This window comes from Anser anser, assembly GCF_964211835.1.
Source record: "Anser anser genome assembly, chromosome: 7".
Lineage (NCBI taxonomy): Eukaryota > Metazoa > Chordata > Aves > Anseriformes > Anatidae > Anser > Anser anser.
Genome location: NC_139727.1, coordinates 20,523,638 through 20,543,754, shown reverse-complemented (window position 1 = coordinate 20,543,754; position 20,117 = coordinate 20,523,638). Strand labels below are relative to the sequence as shown.

Here is a 20,117-nt window from a genome sequence, read left to right as displayed (position 1 = left end):
TAGTGACAATAACTCTTTAGGAAGAAAGTTGTCCACTATTTATCAAGTTAGAAGTATTATAGGGGCAGAGAGAGGCAAGGCTCCTAAGTGAAGATGAGCTAGGGGCATAGAATTTGGAAAGATCAGAACTGAAACACTTCAGAATATCTGCTCCCGTATGACTGGAAGCTGAACTGTTTACAGAGATTCTCACTCAGTTGCAAGCATTCGGCTCTTGCAAGAAAACTGGCTGCAGTCCTCTACCTATACTAACTGCTATCAGAAACACATTCCCTGGAGCTATAATAATTTTCATTAACTTTTCATCTCATCAAATACCAGAGCTTACATGTGAAAGCTGTGTTCTACAAGGCCAAATACTTACGATCAAACTAAAACATGAAGGATCTTCAAACAGACCACATTGAAAGTCCACTCTCTTATTCTGCCCAGTCAGAGACCATCAAAAAACACTTTTAAGTAGAAGAATATAAGCCTCTTGGTGAAGTTATTATTTGAACAACATTATTTTCAAATTAAAATAATTGTTTTATCAACAGCTGGACAAGTGGTACAATGCCTTCATGCTTAACACAAAGTAATTCGAAGTGAAGAAAATAAGATTGAGAGCTGTTAGTTATTCTATTTTGCCTCTGAAGAACACGGTTTCAAGTACCCAAATGAATAGTTAAAATGAATAGTTAACAACTAATTTTACACAGCTTATTTAGTGCTCACAGCTTGTAGGAACTGCAAACCTGTTGCCCCCTCCTCCCCCTCCACCACCTCATTGTTTTTGTCAAGGAATCCATATCTAATTCACAAAAATATCTTTCTGTAGAAACTATAAAACTTCTTTCATGACCACTTTGCTTTGTCTCTAGTTCCTTTAAAATGTAACAAGCTCTGAATCAGATATAATTAGAATAATTTGCATTAATTCTAGTACTGAACGATTTATGATACCTCGTGTATTCACAGAAGAGTCCCATCTTCAGAAGGTTTCAAGGACGAACTGCTATGCCTCAGAGACAAAAAAACCCTTTAAGATCGGGGTCAAGCTGGGCATTTATATCCAAAAATAATAAATAAATCCATTTGGAGACAAAAGCCTATTGTATATTGCTCCTCCAGGAAAACCCATGGGTGGTTGAGAATTACTTGGGAAAACTTTGTGTAAATTAGTTCTGAATCACTCTCAGTTCTTTCTTCCTCACTGAAAAGAGGGGTCTATGGAGGGAGAAAAGCACTGGTGAGTTCACACAGGGTCAGGGAATATCTGGCTTTCCAAATGCAGAACTAGAAACCATTCACTGTTCTTGGGATATTGAAAGGCAGACTGAGCATATTCCCTGCCCATGGCTCATTGAGGAACTGGGGCACCCTCTACATGTAACCAACAACAAATTATGTGGAGGAAGTGGCGGGGGGCTAGAAGGTACAGAGGGGAGCACAAACTGCAGCAGTAAAAGCTTATGTGTTGTGACGGTTCAAAGGAACCACTTCCTGCTCTCTGCTCAAAAGGCAAAAAAAACCCAAAATGAATGAATAAATAAATAAATAAATCAGTCCCACTGTTCCTCATCCAACATTGCTTTCTCTGCTACCGGGCAGACATTGCCAAGCTGACAAAGCAGACACATGGAAATCCAGAGTTTGTTACAAACCACAGAATTTTACTCAGGAATTTTGCAGCATCCTATAGAATTAAATAGAAACTAATCATCAGACTACAGAGTTATTTACATTAGTTCAGAAAAACTGGAAATATGAAATTATATTCTGATGTTTCATAGTAACTTTTATAGAAAAAAGCTATTCTTTATTCTTAACTCCGTAATCATATGCTAACAATTATCGCCACAAAAGCTATTTCAATTCTTCCAAGTTATAAAACAAACTAGACAGCAGGAACAGCTTTGAACCTTTGAACATCAGGTTCTTATTTACTTTGCCATCCTATCTTTAGGTCAAAATCTTACACATCTGCTGAAAGCACTTTCTCCACCTGAGGCAATTCTCCTGGTAGAACCGCTTCAGGTACCAAGCTGCTGAGGAGGAGCAGTACAACCTTGACTCAGTCCTTGATTAGAAAACAAGACCTCCTTACAGAGGTCTAGGGAGACTCTCAGATTCAGCACGTGAAGGACACAGCACTTCCACTATGTCTTGCATTTGCCCAGGAGTGATAACTAAGTTAGGGCATGACCCTAGGGAATCATGTTAATCAACACAGAATCGTAGAATATCTTGAGTTGGAAGGGACCCATAGTGATCATCGAGTCCAACTCCTGGCACCACACAGGTCTACCCAAAATTTTAGACCATGTGACTAAGTGCACAGTCCAAACGCTTCTTAAATTCAGACAGGCTTGGTGCAGTGACTACTTCCCTGGGGAGCCTGTTCCAGACACTGGCCATGATTTTGAAGCCAGTGTATACACGCTATATAGTTTTGTTCTTGTCCTGAAGCCTCTGAAACCAAGTGTTTTTCTATTACCACAAAGCCCAGTCTTGAACATCATTCACAGTAGACAGTGCAAGCAGGGTGGTAAATGATGTACAGACTGACTTGAATTCTCAAGTTTAATTCTAATTCAGTGCAACTTTCTGAGGAAGATATATATCTGGTGTTTAAAATATTGCATTCAAAATCAAGCAAGTATTCTTCTACCAATGGCTTCGCAAGTCATTTTTCTGAAAGTTTCCATACTGTGTTTGAGATGAATACTGGGGAGTGTAACAATGCATAAAGTACATACCTTTGGCAGAGCTTGCAGAAAGAGAAGCCACAGCTCCACAGGTATACCCTGGCCTCCTCCTGGAAAAAGAGAAAAGCAGCAAGTGTTTTACAATATAATAATCTAACGTATCTGTTGGAAAAATGAACTATAAAATAGTCTCTTAGTCTAAAACAGAAGAAACCACCATGACACTGGGGTCTGTGAGAAATCTATACAATTTTTTCTAGTCTATCTACTTCAACTACTATTGTTATTTTTTAAAAGCTAAAAGTCACCATTTGACTATGAATATGCTTTTATGAGGAAAGAGCCTCCATGTCTACATGAAACCCAAAGCAACATCATCTGTGTTTATTATTCGGTAAAGAGAAACAGTGCCAAACTTCCTGCAACACCCACTTTAGCTGCTGAAATCCAGAGAACTGAATGTGCTGCTGTTAGCATTTGGAAACAGAAATATGTTTTGATCTAATATATTAGACACAGGCTTGCTTGGTAACAAGAAGATACTGGATTCCAGAGCAGGTTAAAATAGTGTGAAATACGCAACTCATACAGGATAACTTCTATTCACCATCTTCGAAAATTTTCTAGTGTTCTACACACCCTAAAAATACCATGAAAGTCAGTAAACAGTTGAATTCTCCCAGGTCATCACATAAATCACAGCTTAATTGATGCATACTGATGTTTTAACACTACTCTTACTACATTGCATTTAATACAAAGATGCTCGTGAGACAGGACTAGGACAAAACTCATGAAGAGAGACGTCTGTGTTGCAGTTGGGGCTATTGCTGTTTGGTCAGGTGTCTTCCTACTGGCAGAGGATGCAGCTTGTGGATATGCACATGTAGGGATACAGTGGGTATGCCACAGGGCCAGCTCTCTCCTGTGGACACTATACTGCTGCTTCTCCATCTTACAGTCTCTCAGAAATGTGCCTCCTCCTGTCTCTTGCCTGTCTCTTCCTGAACATCTCCCTAAGAATCAAGTGGGAAAACAGCTGCCCAGAAAGACAGATCTACAAAAGCTGTCTAGAGCATTTCAGTGAGATCTAACCCCTGCAGAAGTTCTGCTTTCAGAATTTCTGCTCAAATTTAAGTCTAGGTTCTAGGTGTTTCTGACCTCATTAAGGCCGTATAGGGGGAACTCACCCATCCATTTCCCTGCCCACAACAGGCAGTTCTCTACATATCTTCAACTGCAAGTGATAGCAGATGGGAAATCCATTCTCTGCTGTTGCCACCATAGACAAGTGATCAGAAATGCCAGCAAGCAGCAGATTTCTACTGCTGCTCTCCAAGTCCAGTGTGGATGATACGAGCAGGGCCTATACGCCAAGCTGTCCCCCTGCCACAGAGCCTCAGAATGGGGAGAGCTCACAGTTTAGCAACATCATTGTGCTACAACCATGACAAGGGTCCTGTATATTCCCAACGAAAACCTGTCAGTTTGCAATACAGAAGTAGGCGCTTTTTGAAACTGAAAACCTCCTTCCTGCTTCTTTCTTTATGGGCTTCTCAAATGGTAGCCCATAGGTACCTCTGGATGGGGAAAAGACACCAGCTTCTCCCCTGCGGGAAGGGCATTATAGGACTAAAGTATTCCTTCAGCTGAATATATTACATCCAAACTTCCCTTTCTCATCGTACAAGTTCTATCCCTGTCAGGACAATTGCAGTCCAGAAATAGGAAGAAGAAAAAGTCTCCCGAGAACGCTTCCAGCCAGCGGGAAGGGCTCCGGCCTACACTGGCAAGTGATCCCTCACGCCTGTTGCCCCGTGCACTAGCAGGCCCCCGGGGAGCTGCTCCGCATGAGACAGCCTGTCTTTTCTGTCCTGCCCTTCCTTCTCAGTTGTAAGGTTTGTGCACTCATTGGTATGTCCTTGCCAGTCAGTGAGGAGTTTCTCCCTTTCAGCAGTGTTGTTTTGGGTAGCAAGTAAAATCCTTCAGGTGTTCCTACCTCTTCCTTCCTCTCAGGAACCAATCCACCTCACCAATTACATTAACCCAGAAGCAAGGACTAAGGCACTACACACATCTCACCTCTCTTCCCCTTTCCTCAGGTTCTAAGGCTCATTCTCCTCACAATTCAATGCATCAAGCCTGCCACATCAGACAGTGCAACCCATAACCATGCCATAACACTACTGGGTATACCTGTAAGACATGGTGTGATACCACTGTTACCCTAAAGCCTCTTCCACCAACAGACACATTTTTGCCAGCCCAGATTGGCTGTCTGTCTTTCCATGGGGTGGGGGGTCAACCAAGCCTACTCAAGTCATAATCTTACTTACTCTTGCTCTAATGCCAGTGCTGTTATGGAAAACATAGAGGTACAACACTTTTTTTCTTTTCTATTGATTTACCTGAGGAGGAAATGTTGAGTACAGGTTACCTGTAATGTGTCAAACTTGGATTGTTTACCTGCAAAAACAGCTTTTTGACTCAAATCACACCCTATCCTCAGCCATACTTTGAAAAAAAAAAAAAAAAAGCTTCTGAAAATAGAAACAAACAAACAAAAGTCAGACCTCATTTCAAGAAAAACTACTGGATGGTTTTGGCTAAAATGTAGAGTCCAAAGACAGAGAACATGAAGCAAAATACATAAGCCCTGACTCCAAGAACATTACTCAAGGAAATTGACAGAGTTTCCACTTGCCAGAAGACAGCAAAACACATAAGTATAACTGGAGCACACATCATTATGAATAGCAGTAACAGTTAGTGTTGCCATTAGATAAGCAACTCTGACATGAACCACTCTTATCTAATGTTGATTTGGAGTGCCAAAGGACTGTTATTTCCACTGGTTTGCCACAGAGGAGAAATTCTTTGAGAGCCCAATTAAGTTCAATCACGAACACATGCTTCCTACAGATATCCCTGAGGATCAAGCACATATTACAACTACATTCCTTACAGCCAGAAGGGCAGTAACAGCACAACCAAATTCTACTTTCAAACTGCTGGATTACAGCTTGAAGAAACAGTGTCCAGGATGCTGCCTGCTCCCTGCAGAATGGTCTGGTGAGGGCAAAGTATGTACACATTTCCTCTCTGGCAAGCACAACAGCCTAACCTGCTTATGTGGCAGCCATGCAGCTTCCAGACAGCTTGAGAAAGATGAAGTAAAATATTGGAATTACTATCTTTTAAATTAAATAGTATAAATAATGTACAGAACATATGTTCTGACTGGGACACTATTTTAGAGTTCAAGTAAATTTTCTAAATTACATACAAGGGTGGAAATGTTTGGATATCAAAATATTGACAGCAAAAGAGCACATCCTGGATACCAAGAACAAAGATGTTATGATACTGGAAGCTGCTGGAGGTACAATGAGATATATTCTGGGCAATCTTTCCTGCATCTCATGCAGAAATCTCATTCATAACTATTCCACTTCATTGCCTCCTCTCAAACCAATCTCGACCATGAGCTTTGAGCTTTTCACACACTCTCTGCTCATCCTCCCAGTCTATACTTCTATCACCCCTTTTAAGCCTTTAAAGCAGAAATTAAATTTAAAAATAATAATAATAATAAAAAACAGTGCCCTCATGGAATAGAAGCACATGTTAGAAAGCAAAGACCATGTATATCCATCCTGCTACCCACAAGAGTCTAACACCATTTCAATTCTGGCCTGCAAAAATTAGTCTTGCACATCAAAGGACGGCTGCTGTGCCACTTGTAGCAATATGAAGGCTGTCATTTTCCACGCACCTTCCTGTGAAGTAGAAATATGCCCACCTCTGCACTGTATGTGATGCACCACAGAGTCAGCATCCATGTCTGTAAAACTTGAGTATGGGGGAGCAGAGACGAAGAAGAGGGAAGAGAAAACTGTCACTGCCTCTGCCGTTTTGGAGTGCTTGCCCCTTTTCATCACAAATGAAAATAGCCCCAGGCAAGACACTGAAGGTTCAACTCACAGCACAGAACGAAATTAAGTCATTTTCTCCAGCTTAGTCACTGACTTTCCATGCCTTTGAAACAAAAAAGCCAGGAAGAGCATTGAGGAGCACAGCAGCAGCAGCAACAGCACTGCTGAAAGGTCTTACAACAAATGTCTTTGGAAAAAATGACGTCAGTAATGCAAAGAAGAACAGAAGATCACAAAAGGAAGCTGATGACGAAGGGACATTTCCCATCCCCAGCCTTATGAGTACTGTAATCCTAGCAACCAGAGCCGTTCAAAAGTGTGTGTAGGAGGACAGAGGGAAGAAAGGGTAGCACTGTTTATAGTACATAGAAATAGAGGCTGCAGCAGTAGCCAAATGGAGAGAATAACTTTTATGCATGAACCAAAGAATGGAAGGAAATGGGTAGGTAAGGACAATTGTAGAATTTGTACTGTACAGAAGAGAATTACTTCTACAAAGGATGCAATTTCTTCCATGGAAAAGATGTTTCACCCATGGAGTTGGATGAAATAACTCATCTGGAATAGTAACCTTTTAATGTTTGTTATCTGTGGTTCTGTTACTAGACAGGTTAAAGTTCTTACTTATAATTAGCACTTTATCAGCTAAAAAGTCAAAGCATTCTGTGCATCAATCCATTTTGTCTTACGTCACCTTTACAAGATGCTTATCGACCAAGACTGAAAGGAATGCCTGGTGTGAATCACAAATATTTAAAGGGTTCTCAAAGTTTGAATACTCAACACTTTCTGAAAATAAACTTCCTGGAATAAGCTTTTAGGTCATTTCGCATCACTAAGCCTTTCTGATATCCTGGCCGTTTCCTCTCTTCTACAGCAAACAAAATGGAAGTGCACGGAGGCACCAAACAGATTGTTTAAAAAAATGCTTATTTATAAACCTAAAAGAAAGCAGTTGTTTTTTCACCAGTTGTCAAGCACTTCAGATCTCACTAGGAAAATTACATCACACCCTCAGAATGCCATAGAATAGTTTGAAAATCTATTAAGGGGCATCTAATAAATCCCACAGGATTTCAAACAAATGCCTATAAAAATGCATTGCATTCATCTAGAGCCCACACAAGCTTCTCTATTGGCAGATAAAGAAAACTGGTCTGCTCGTTGACCTGCTTACATATGACATTAATGACCCAGTCCACAAGTATGAAAATACTTTCCTAACTGAATTGCTTCGAATCAGGGTAAGAAATGCACGCAGAACCAATATGTTTATATATTTATTTATTTTTACTAATGGGCACTCTTTTACCACAATTACTTCTGTGTGGACTCCTCCATGGCACCAGGTGAGCTGAACGAGGCTGCCGCTTACCACTGATATTTTTCAGTGGTTTTCTGTGAATGAAGAAAAGCAAGCCTGCTGCCAAGGGGCTTAAGTCAGGTACTGGGGGGATCTGGGGCTAAAAAAACAAACAAACAATTAAGGGTCCACACACAGAAAAAATGTCGAAAAACACTTACTGATACTGACAGTATATTAATTACTGTCCTGCAAGTAATTCTATTACACCTCTTTACAGAATCTAAATATTCACACCATTTTTTGGTGCAATCAAGATAACACCTTAATCATCTGGAAATGCAAATTGCAGCAAGGCAAAAATACACTAAAATAAAGTGAAAGGGGATCCTCAGGATTTGGCAGACCTCTGACAAACATCCAAAAAAACCCAAACACATTTCACCACTAACATTCTTCATATTATTTCCAACTGATTTTTGACACTGGAATTGGTTTTTAATAGATGCAAAAGAGATAAATGTCTCATTACCAAAAATAAATCCGTCTGTTAAGGATGACAGAGAGAAGCAGAAGCACTGCACTGCCTATTATGGTATTAAGCAACAGATTTCATTCCCTCTTCTACATGCCCATTAATTAAAAATCTGACAAGCTTTTCCAAAGAATTTCTGAGCTTCTTTGGTCCTCTTTAATTCATCCATAATTCTTTGTATATATAAACATGTCAGGCCTGGAAAGAAGTGGGACATGCCCATAATTTACCACTGAATTCTTTTTCTATTCAAACACAAATACTGGTAAAGAAACAATAACAGACAAAAGGGGGAATAATGCAAGAAATTATTGCAATGAAACAAATGTGCCTGCAATTCCCTGTCCAGTCACCAGATGAAGCTGCTTAAAACACCAGCTCCAACATGTTTGCCTGCCTTTTTGACCACAGAGACCTCATATGTCTGTGCCAGGACTAGATGCATCAGCTCCCAGTAAGTTAAATCACTTTGCATTACAGCCTCTCACGAATGTGAGACACTACTTTAATAGGAAATGGTAGCTTGCTTTGCATTAACAAGTGTGCTGCACAGAGCCACAACGCAGTGAGGCCTTTGTTCTCTTTGCAATGTGTTGCCTTTGTAAAATTCCTTCCCCATGGTCAGGCAGAGTAGCCATTTTGTTCTCGCAATTAGCATAACATGGACAGATCTGTCAAACACACACACACACACTTGCACTCTCACAGATAACCATACTCACAGATTTTTGCCTTTACTTCTTTTTCTTCTTCAATGAGAAAAAATCACCACAGAGCAAAATCGCACATCTGTGCAATCAGAACTGCCCCAGTTCAGCCTGTTGTTAGACTTTAATTCAAAGATCCTGAAAAAAAAAAAATGTGTGCTATTACTGCTTAAAAGGTTCAAAGGTAGATGCAAATGTAAAAACTGAAGCACAGAGGGGCTTCCACCCTATCACCCAGAAAAATGCTATCCTATGTTTTCCTCAGCTATTCTTCTGTCCTCTAAAGCAAATCCAAATGAAACTATTCTTTGCTGGCATGCAGGAGGGCTAGATAGCCTAATAGGTCTCTTCTACCTCTAAGCAATTCATGCCTTGCATGGCTTGTTTTTATTGACTTATCTTACTGGCTGTTTGTGGGCAGAAGCACGTGCCTCATGCAAATGCCAAAACCTCTCTTGCTTTGTGATGCTACTGTACAAGTGCAAGTAATCAGAATTAAAACAAACAAACAAACAAACATTATTTTCTTTCTGTAGGACTAACTCCATATCACCTTGCATAGTTTTTACATATACAGACAAGCTTCAACAATACCACACCAGAAATAGTGTATTAACCAATCTAGTCCTTCCAGTTCAGGGTCACAGGCTTTACACCTCCTGATTCATCAAAGCTGATACCTGCACTGCTCTTCAAAGATCAGAACTTTAGCAGAGATTCCCAGTGAATGAAGGCAGAAGCCTTGACACCTGAGACAATCAGGAAGACAGAATAAATATGTGTTTTGAACATATCACTCTGTTAAGAGAGAAAAAAACCCTCTTTGTGCACCTTTTTTAAAGAAAAAAAATCTCAGCAGAGACTGGCAGTGACTTTTCAAGTCAGCAGCAGAAAAGGAGGCATTTCCTCAGAGCACATTTACAGCTGTGGCTAGGGGTAGTACTTTGGTATAGTTAACAGAAGCAGGACTACAATCCCTGTCCTAGGGAGCACCCACGGTTTTGTATAGCTAAAGTCATTTTGCTTACTACGTTAAGAGTTAAAAGAGATGATGAGAAGTATACAATAGGTAATATGTGTCTCCTGGGCTTTCCCTGTGAGGGGTTGATTTTTTGGAAAATTATGCGTTACTGAGGGAAATAGATTTGAATAGATCTTGAATTAGATTAAAAACAAATAAAAAGCCTCTCTGAAAGCACAGTAGGTTGTCTAATTCATGTACTCTCACAGCAGACTTTGCCGTTAAAAGTTAGTTAGAAACTCTGTTAATGATAAAAAGACTCCAATGTAAGTCAAAAAACATTATCTAATATAAATTCCTGCTGCTGCCACATTAAAAAAAAAAAAAAGCAAACAGAGTTAAGCCAAGTTACAGTAAACACAGTTAAGACAAGGAAGAAATTTGTTAAGAGGGTGATATTTCTTCTTAGATTTGTTGAAAGTACAAGTCAAGTCCTCAGCAAATATGAAAGGGGTTGGCTATGTCTGTTTTAACACAATAGGAATGCTATTCTGATTTTGCCTAAAGGAGTTACTGTAGCATCAATACCAAATCGCAATATTTATTAACATTACCTTTCTGACTAAAAGAGCAAGCATTGAACTCGTACTTCTAAGCCCAAGTGCAGAGGAAAAATATCAGCCCCTTACCTTGAAAAAAATGTATTATATGTTTCAGCATTAATGTTCTGCATGAGATTTCTCCACTAAGTCTATCACCTGGAAAGGATAAGCAGCCCTGGTCAGAGCACTTGAGAAACTGAGGACTCATGATTTTTAATGTTTAACCATGTTAAAATAATGACCAAGCAAGCTGTAGTTTTGAAGGTTAAACAGCAAAACTTAACTACAGGAAAGGAAAGTCTGCTTTCACTGCTTGGAAGTGTTCCTGATTTTTTCAGCGAGAACATTCAATAGTACATGTTAAATATTTAACTCTGTGTTTTTCCAGTATTACACCAGTTTTCCTCCAGGGATACAAAGGAAGGCAGTGGCATAGCTGAACCATTACTGTCCTTTAAAAGTAATAAGGAGAATAGCCACTACTCACAGAAAACAGCTACAGAAAATACAATAAAGAGGAAAAAAGTTTCTGTAAAGAAACTTTCTGTATATCACATCACAAAAACATCATAATAAGTCAGCATTTCATATAGACAATAAATGATGAAAAAGATGTAAATAAAAATCATCATCTGTCCTCTCTACAGATGTTTGGAGAGTGACAGTTCTGCTCTACTTCATCACCTAGTCTTTCTGAACATATAACAGGTTAATTTTTGAGGAAACTTTCAATTGCTATCCAGTGAACATCTGTTCCTATCTATACCCATTTATCTATGGCTGCTGCAGCTTCCAAGGCAAGCAAAACACACCCATTTGATGATGTCCTGCCCCCCCTATTGCAAGGCACTCACTGTCTAGTTTTCTGTAATCTTGTTATGAGACATTCCTTCCTTCTGCCTCCCCATTTTTTACTTCTTTCTTCCTGAATGTTTTCCAAGTCCATTTCCTTGATTTTTGAGTTAGCAAGAAACAAGACTTCCAAATTACATGCTGAAAGGAATCCACCCACACTCACAGTAAGCCATAAGGAAGAAACAACTGGATGTTCAGAAGTGGCAGCACTTGGTACCCTCTGGTGAATACTCCCTTCACATCCCCCTCACGCCCCACTGCCAGAGCACAGGGGCACGGGATATTTGCAGCCCCATTCTTCAAACATGTTGGTTGAGAGAACGTGATGCTGACAGCTCTAATGGGAACAAGTGGTACCTAGGAGTGGCCAGCACCTTTGAAAGGCAAAAGCCACATGATTTTGGTGCTCAGATGATTCTGGACTTAAAAGCCTTTAATGTTAGAAAATACGATGACTGAATGAAAGACAGCATGTATTTTCCAGATGCAAACTTCACTGTAATGAGATGCAGAAGGAAAACCAATACTCCTGCAGACAGTAAAAGCCTCACAGTGTCAGAGCCTTCTATCCTTCCACCACTCTGTTCAGCACCTTTACATCGAAGATGTTCTGCAGCCTTTCACACTTGACTTCTTAATTAAAGCATGGTAAAATTAATATCTCAGACACAATGTATCCTTTACCCACCTATATCAGTAATTAAACTAATTCTCAAGGGAGTGAGAACATTTGTTATGTGTAACGTAACTTGAGCGGGGGTATTCTAGAGAGAAAAAAGGAGCTGATGTTATAAATGCAGTCATTTATATTTTAAAGGGAGCTATTGTAAATGAAAGAACACCACCTGTGTTGGCTTGAGGCAGCCCCCAGCCAAATGAAATCTTTTGTGTCACCTGGGACAGTTCACTGCATATGGCCTCCCCATCTCTGGCTGTAATACTGAATATCTACATGGCACAGAAGATAGACTTTATGCATTCTCTGTGATGCTAGCACAAAAATCCACTTTCAAAACCAATTGAACTGTATTTAATAATAATTTCACATTTGTTCTACATGTAAAGTAGGATAGATCTAAGCAGGTCTAAGGTGTCGTTTGTTTGGTTTTTGTTTGTTTGTTTTTGCATTTGTGGAAATCCTGGACGTGAAGACCTTGACTCATGACTGAAACAATCACAATACAAACGAATGAATCACCATATATAAAAATTATATGCAACTAAGGCTAACTAACAAATAGTTTAACACTGAAAAACAGGAATCAATGGAATCAAACCTGCTACAAATTATTTACTGTTTTTATTTCAGCAGTTCCAAAAGTGCTCTGTCACCAAACATCTATACCTAAAGCCAAACTACCCAAGCAATGCAATAAGAAAATAATTTTCCCTTTAGGTAAAAAGTTACGTATCCCTGGGTACAACGACAAGCAACTGGGTGAGCAGTATAAACGATTGCCCCAGTGGGAGCAAGATGAGTGTACATCTTGCTCCGAACAATTCCCAGTCAGAATGACAGAATTTAATCTTCTCTTCGTGCTGATGTACAAAGGACCAAGCAATGTGAAATACATCCTAGAAAGTAACTAAAAACATATATACACAACTAAGGAGGTACAGAGGATACACAAAGTGCTACAATAAATAGCACAGAAGACAACCCCCTTTCCTTCAGGAACAAGACTCATTTGCTGACATCATCTCAGATGCGAGTTTGAGAAATTTAATTCATGCTTGAGGCTGAAGCGTGAAAAGCACTATTTCAGTTGTCAAATCTGAGCCTTGCTCAAAGGCCCTATCTACTTAGCCAAGGCATAACTGTTGATAAACATGGCCCAGCAAAGGTCTGCTCCCCTGCACAGTGACCAGGTAACCCTTTCTGAGGAGCTGTCTTAGGCTGCATATGGGCAAGGCAGACCTGCCTGAGCTTCAGGGATTCCCCCCAGATGTCCCCTACTGGGGGGACAGAGGCTGTTGTTGAGCTGCTTAGAAGTTGACACAACACTGAATCACCGGCCCCGCCTGGGGTTTATCAAATGAGCAACCACCCCTCCAAACCCCAAGGGAAACATAGCCACATCTGCCACTGGTATTAATCATTAGACGGCTTACTATAGTCTAATCAAAGAGCAAGAAATGGGCTCAGCAAGTTTAGCCTTGCATATCTGATCACAAAACAAGTTATTTGCGGTTGTTGTGAATTCTGCAACAAGTTACCAAAGTATTAATTTCAAGCAAACATCATCAGGAAAAATATGTAATTTCTGATCTATTTCCACCATCTTTTTCTTGGCTTACATCACTCTCTATGATTAATCTTTAAAATATTGCTAAGAAAATAAGATAGCTAAATGGTCATTGCTTTAAGTATACACTGAACATCTTATAGCACAGTCAGTTTATTCTAATTCTGCTATGCAAAGCATCAAATACTGAGCACATGACAGCTACAATAATCAGAGGCATTCAGTTGTGAATAAACAAGGCCAAAGCAGAACATGAATGTAGGAAGAGAGGATTTTAAATCTTTTATAAACAGATTGTTATCAGCCCATGGAAGGCAAAATTGAGTGGGCAAGTTCCCATCATATCCAGGGCACCATCTGGAAAATGAAGAGAACATTTTTAGAAGTAATTAAGATAACCTATTATGATATTAGCAGAATTAATTGGAGTATATAAAGGCTCAAAAGACCAGATCCTCAACTGGTACAGTGAAAGTATCTTCTCAAGCTAATGGTGTTACACCAGTTTATAGTGTAATGCCACAATACCAATACTAACGCATAATTTTACTTCACTTCTATCTGCTTTTGTTTACCAACACTGGAATTTCAAGCCCTCAGATACCTGAGTTTCTCTCAGACAGATTCTATACAAGCTTCTGATCTTCATTACACTGGAGCCAACACCTTCACTCTAAGAGTATTACTCCAGATTTACACCAGTGTAGTTAAGAATGAGATGCAATATCTTTGATACATAAGGCATTGTAACTAGTCCAATTCCTTACATTGTTTCAGGTAAAACAATATTCAATACAAATGAACAAGAGTACTTTACAGACTACGCAATCCGGACCTTAAACTTGCAGATTTGGCTCTTCACCCCATGCAATGGAAATGTACCAATGTCAAGACCCAATATATTTCTTTGTCCATCTCAGTGCAGAGCCAATTATTTGTCACTTTTAACAAACCTTATGAAATACATCCCAGGATAATGGAGACAACCTTATATTCACAACAGCGGCATATTCAACTTATTTGTATGAGCAAGATTATTTGTATGAGCAAGAACTGGTTTCAACTAAATAATCACATCCAAAGATTTGGGAAGGAAATCTACAATAATGTAGGGGGAATAAGCCAAATATATATTTTTTTCACTATAGAAAATTTTTTGAAAATTTCAGATGTGAAATGCCACAGTGAAACTTGTTTGTAAGCGTTTGACATATAGCAGTAGCCACAGATCATGAGAAACTTCAGTAAATAAACATGAACTTCAGCGGTCTGATTAAGGCAGTACAGATAAAGGTTCATAATTAGTCAGACAATGACATGCTTTCCCTTTATGTACAGACAGAAATCTGTTTTGACTTCACTGGGGGTACTATGGTATAAAAAGCAAAACTTGTCTCTCTGGTGTTTCTGGAGGAGTTAGCTTCCAGCACATGCTTCCAAGTTCTAACTTCTGCTAGAAGCCTCCCTAAAGATGGTGGGAATGAACAGAGAATAATGTTCCAAAACTACATCGCCAAAAATGTCAGTGTCTCCAACCAGAGATGCTGGAATGCATTAGTTTTGAGGTCACTAGAATATTTCTGTTCTGTGGGAGAAGGCAACAGGGCAAGAGACACTAAGCCATTGACCTGAGAAACTCTCCCAGAAATTGTCTTGGAACCAAGAGGACCTAAGCTGTTCTGAAGCTGCAATAAGATAGCTGCAACTCAAGGAAAACAGATCGATCATTACAAGACAAGACCACACCTGCACACTTTCGGGGACACATGACAGACAGAACTTTGTCAAGAAATACAATGCCACCAGCAAGGTTTTATCTAACCCCCAGGAGTCCTTCAGACTGCCTCATTCAGCCTGTATTCTCCATCGTCACCATTTGGCAGGTGACCTGAAAATTTTGTCTGAAGGAAAAACATACAGGACTGAACCACACAAAGCATTTGAAATGTGTGGAAGATAACATAATGACTGTGTCCAAGGCATACTATAAGACATGTAAAAATTCTTTGGCAAAGTCTGCTTAGGACTTAATCCCACCCTCCATCGAAAGAGATCCAGTGTCTGACCAGGTGTCTGACCTAACTCCATGTGAAAGAGGGTGCAGTGGGAAGTCAAAGCCAATACACATATTCTGACTCGGCTCCTGCTGCTTGTTTTCTAAATTTCCTTTAACTATTCTCAAAAAAAAGGGGGGGGGGGGGGGCGCGAAGTGGGGCAGGGGTGAAGTTTCACACTATGTCTCACCCTTGGAATGACTCTGTGATGACAAAACACTAAATCCTCATGATTATACACTAAAATCTTGATCACATCCCAGCTAATCATCACTTCAAGACAGCAACATCATCCACTTTTTCTATCAGAAACAAGTTTAGGGGCCCTGTTCTATTTACAGTCTCCCTGTTACCCTGAGGCTGCCAGAAAATGAAAATTATGGTTGCAAAATAGCAGCATTTTTCATTAAAATCCCAAGGAGCTAATTACATAAATACTGTTGTACACTGCACTTCACATCCTCTCCCCAGGAAACTTGTTAGGCCCTTTTAATAATGCACAAGCATCATCTTATTCCCATGAAATGGAGGAAATCGTGTTCAGCACAGCCACAGATGTCACTGCGAGGTGTTCCTGCACAAAGATAACAGCGATCAGCTTCTACACATATCCAATGGCAGAAACTGGCATTTATTACAGTTGCATGTCCAACGATATCAGAGGGGATAAAATATTTCATGAGGACAAGGACAACAGTGCTCTGTTCAAGGGCTTGTCATCACTTCCGATTAGGAGCGCACAAATGCAAAGCCTGTTGTCACTGAGATGCAGGCAAAATAGCACCAACCTCAGCAGCACAAGTGAGAAACAAAACAAAAATGAAGGAGAAGAAAAGAAGGGAAAAAAAATATCCAAATTATGAAAAGCAAGGCTGCCATGTAATCACACTTCCACAGTGAGAAAGAAAACACTTGTAGCCTTGGTTAGGGGCTGGCTATACAGACTCTGAAGAATGGGGAATGTTTTCTCATTTTTCCCAGTTTTTCTTTTCATTCAGTTACATTTCATTAAGGTATAAGAAGGTGCTAAAGGACATAGGAGCAGAAACAAGCACATTTTCTCCTCCTCAGCCTAATAACTCCTGCCAGATTTTAATCTTCTGTAACTACTAGGTATTAGTACATATTCCCTCAGGAAGACAGGACAGCTCTAATTAGTCTACGATAATGAAAGATACTTTTCAACTGCTATATCCTTTCCACCACAAGCTGGAGGCCATCAGAAATTTTCACAAACTAAATGATGCAGGGACGTGACCCAGACCAGCTGTGCCTGCATTCCTGTTAGCCCTAGTGGCCCATGGCCACCAGCTGGGACTCCCAAATAATAATCCAGGCATGCTGACAGGGAGAGGACACCAGGCAGCAATTAAAATATCGGCAGCTATAACTGCTGTGAGCACTAGTGCAGCTGAGGGAAGGGAAATGCTACTGGAGATAAGGCCAGAAACTTCTGTGGATGTTTCCTGTTTTTGCCAAGCTGTGTTAAAGCTAAATAAGAAACAGAACAATAAAGAAAATATGATCTAAGTCTACCAGTTTTTAGTTTAAAAGCTAAGAAAGTAGAAGTCTCCCCCAACTGCACCCACTTGCCTCTCTTGAGCATTACGTGGCTGAATCAAAGCACAGACACAAGATGTCTGTATTTATAGCTGAAGTACACAGGAACAGATCTTCTGATTTAGTTACAATTCATACCATCACCCAGAACTGCAGCAGCACACCCACACGGGCACCTGGAGCCAGCACTCAAGTGGGAAGAAGAAGGTTCCACTTTGCAACATGAGCAATGCCATTACAGCCAAAGAGACCATCAAACACCATGACTGCCAGCAGGAATACAGTGGAAAGGTTTCAGTGCTGAAGATCACACCAGTTTTGTTTCGTAAAGGAAAGCAGGGTGACCCAGCGTTAAAGGCTGAAGAGCTGGGTTCAGCTTCCTTCGAAGGAAGCTTTCTGAACAATGTGGACAAATCATTCAGTTTCACAGTGCCTCCCCCACCACAATCCAAAATGTAAGGATAGCGTTAATATTCTGCCATGCAGGAATACAATACCTAAGTCGTCCTTCTATGTGCCAGCAGGATGCATGTTCTAGAACGGCGCACAAAAAGGCAATTCTTACTCACAGGGAAGTTTTCCATCTTGAATTATTTTTTTCTCTTCTTTAGAATGAAGGAGTATCAAGCATTATCCATTCTTTGAAAAAAGGTGCAGAGTACTTGTCCAGGGGAAGCTGGGGATCCTGGGCACCTGGAGCTCAGAGGGGGTTCACTTAGGATCTCCCCAAGACAGTGACTCAGAGGCAAGGTAAGCCAGCAAATGGACAACCAAGGAACCAGACAGGCACCCAGACAGGAAATGTGTTTGGCAGTTAGGATCCTGTCAACGTTTTGTCAAAGTTGAGCTATCTCTGCAGCACATTTCGATTTCAAGGAATTTGTGACTTGCTAAATATATTGTACTGGAATTTTTCCAAAATGTTGCAGTCACTGGAAACAAACTGTAATGTGCTTTAATGTGCATCAGTGTTATCTAAGCTTCAGATAGTATTTATAGGTTTAATATGAAGAGTTCTCATGATCAGAATACTTCTTGGTTTCATGCATTGGCTAAGATTGTTCATTCTGATGAGTGATATTTGGGTTTGAGTAAAATTTGGGTAATTTCTTTTTTTTAAAAAAAAAAGCTTTTAGTATGTGCCTTGCTTGGCAAGAGTCCACCACAGCTAGAATTTCCTATGTTTTGCTTTGGGACCATCTGAATAAAAGGGCCATTTATTGTTCAATATCTCAAATAAAAAGGCTTCAACCTTTTCACAGGGTTTAAACCACAACTGACTCAGCTATTCCATTAAAAAAATAAAAATCAACAAGCTTCTTCAACGTTAGAAAAACAACATATTCCCTGTGGAAACATATCTAGCATTTTGCTAGAAAGATATAACCAAATTCTAGTCACAATTAAGAAGCTACTTTAACAGTACTGAAAAACACAACGTTATGCAACATTTGTATGCTTTTCCTGACTCCTTAGGACATAACAGTTCTGCCATTCTAACAAAGTATTTTTCCTCTTTTTTTTAAGCCATTGCAGAAGTTTGGTGATTTGCCAAGAAACCCAAAGTCAATGTGATTTGTTGAGTGAATTTAATATATAAAGAAATACCTTCTCTTGTGTAATTTCCTAACAATATTTGTTTCAGCATGAACTGCTGCACCAAGAATCTGGAGCATTACACTTGCTCAGAAGGCTCTCAAAGCCACAAGGCCTGAACTCATTTTACTGACATCTTTTTCGTGGTATGCACAAGTTGAACAGATCTGTCGCATAGCTGAAATAAAAATGTTCTTCCTGTAATGAGGCATTGAAAAAAGCCATGCAGAATTGATTCTAAAAGCACACCCATATTTCATCCCACAATTTTATCTGTACTGTGACCATGCACACACAGTAACATGTATGCTCAAAATATACTGCAAATTGAGCCAAGATAACAAAAGAAGATAAAAGACTTTCAAATAAAGATGTTTTTTTTTGGTTGGCTGGTTGTGTTTTTTTTGACACACAATATACACAGCTTCCTTTGCTGAGTTAGTACTGCTGAACTGATACAACATTTTACTTCAAAAATGCCTTTGTTGATGGTCAAAAGGTAGATAGACTTATATTCAGGATGTATATGTCAAATAAAGTGAGAATAAAATAACTGGAAGACGTCTGAGCCGAAATTAGATAAAGTGAGGTTCAGTAGCAGCCATTGCTATAGTTTAAGAGTATGCAAAACCACTCAACAATGTCATAAGGTAGAATTCCACTGTATTGTTTTAGGCCAAGGAAAAACTGTTCTCCACTTCTTCTCAAGCTTACACTTCATTATACTATTCTTCAGCTAGACTGGTAAGCGAAGGCATTTTCCTTTGGCCACGGACAAAATGTGTATGTCCTACAATGTCTGGTTGAACTGTAAGCTTTTGGGGCAGGAACTAAATTTACCTTTGTTCAGAGCCTAAGGAACAGAATCTGTGGTCCTGACTGTTTAACAGCAGTTAAAAGATAACATCAGATTTTCTTCCCATCTATGAAGTGCTAGATCCATCAAATGTAGCCATATAGAAAAAGGAGGAACAACATTTTTTCATCCTTCCCACCCTTTGTTAACATGCAGGCTGTGGTAGAAGACAACTTATCATCTTGGTCTTCCTAGTCAAAGCACAGATCAATTGAAT

The 20,117-nt window shown here is 39.8% G+C and overlaps 1 protein-coding gene across 2 annotated transcripts in view; it reads right to left on the bottom strand.

The window, feature by feature from the left end:
- Positions 1 to 134: 134 nt before the first annotated feature.
- Positions 135 to 20,117, bottom strand: part of LOC310902832 (uncharacterized protein) — a 109,598-nt gene continuing 89,615 nt past the window's right edge. The window contains exons 13-15 of one of the 2 annotated variants that reach the window (XR_014587029.1): positions 10,821 to 10,889; positions 9,186 to 9,308; positions 2,808 to 8,088 (exon numbers count right to left, since the gene is read on the bottom strand). Coding sequence is in view for 1 of the 2 variants with exons in the window: in XM_083844961.1 (XP_083701087.1) it covers positions 984 to 1,003; positions 2,742 to 2,800 (79 nt within the window). In the remaining variant the exon portion in view is untranslated. The other variant, XM_083844961.1, reaches the window with a different exon arrangement.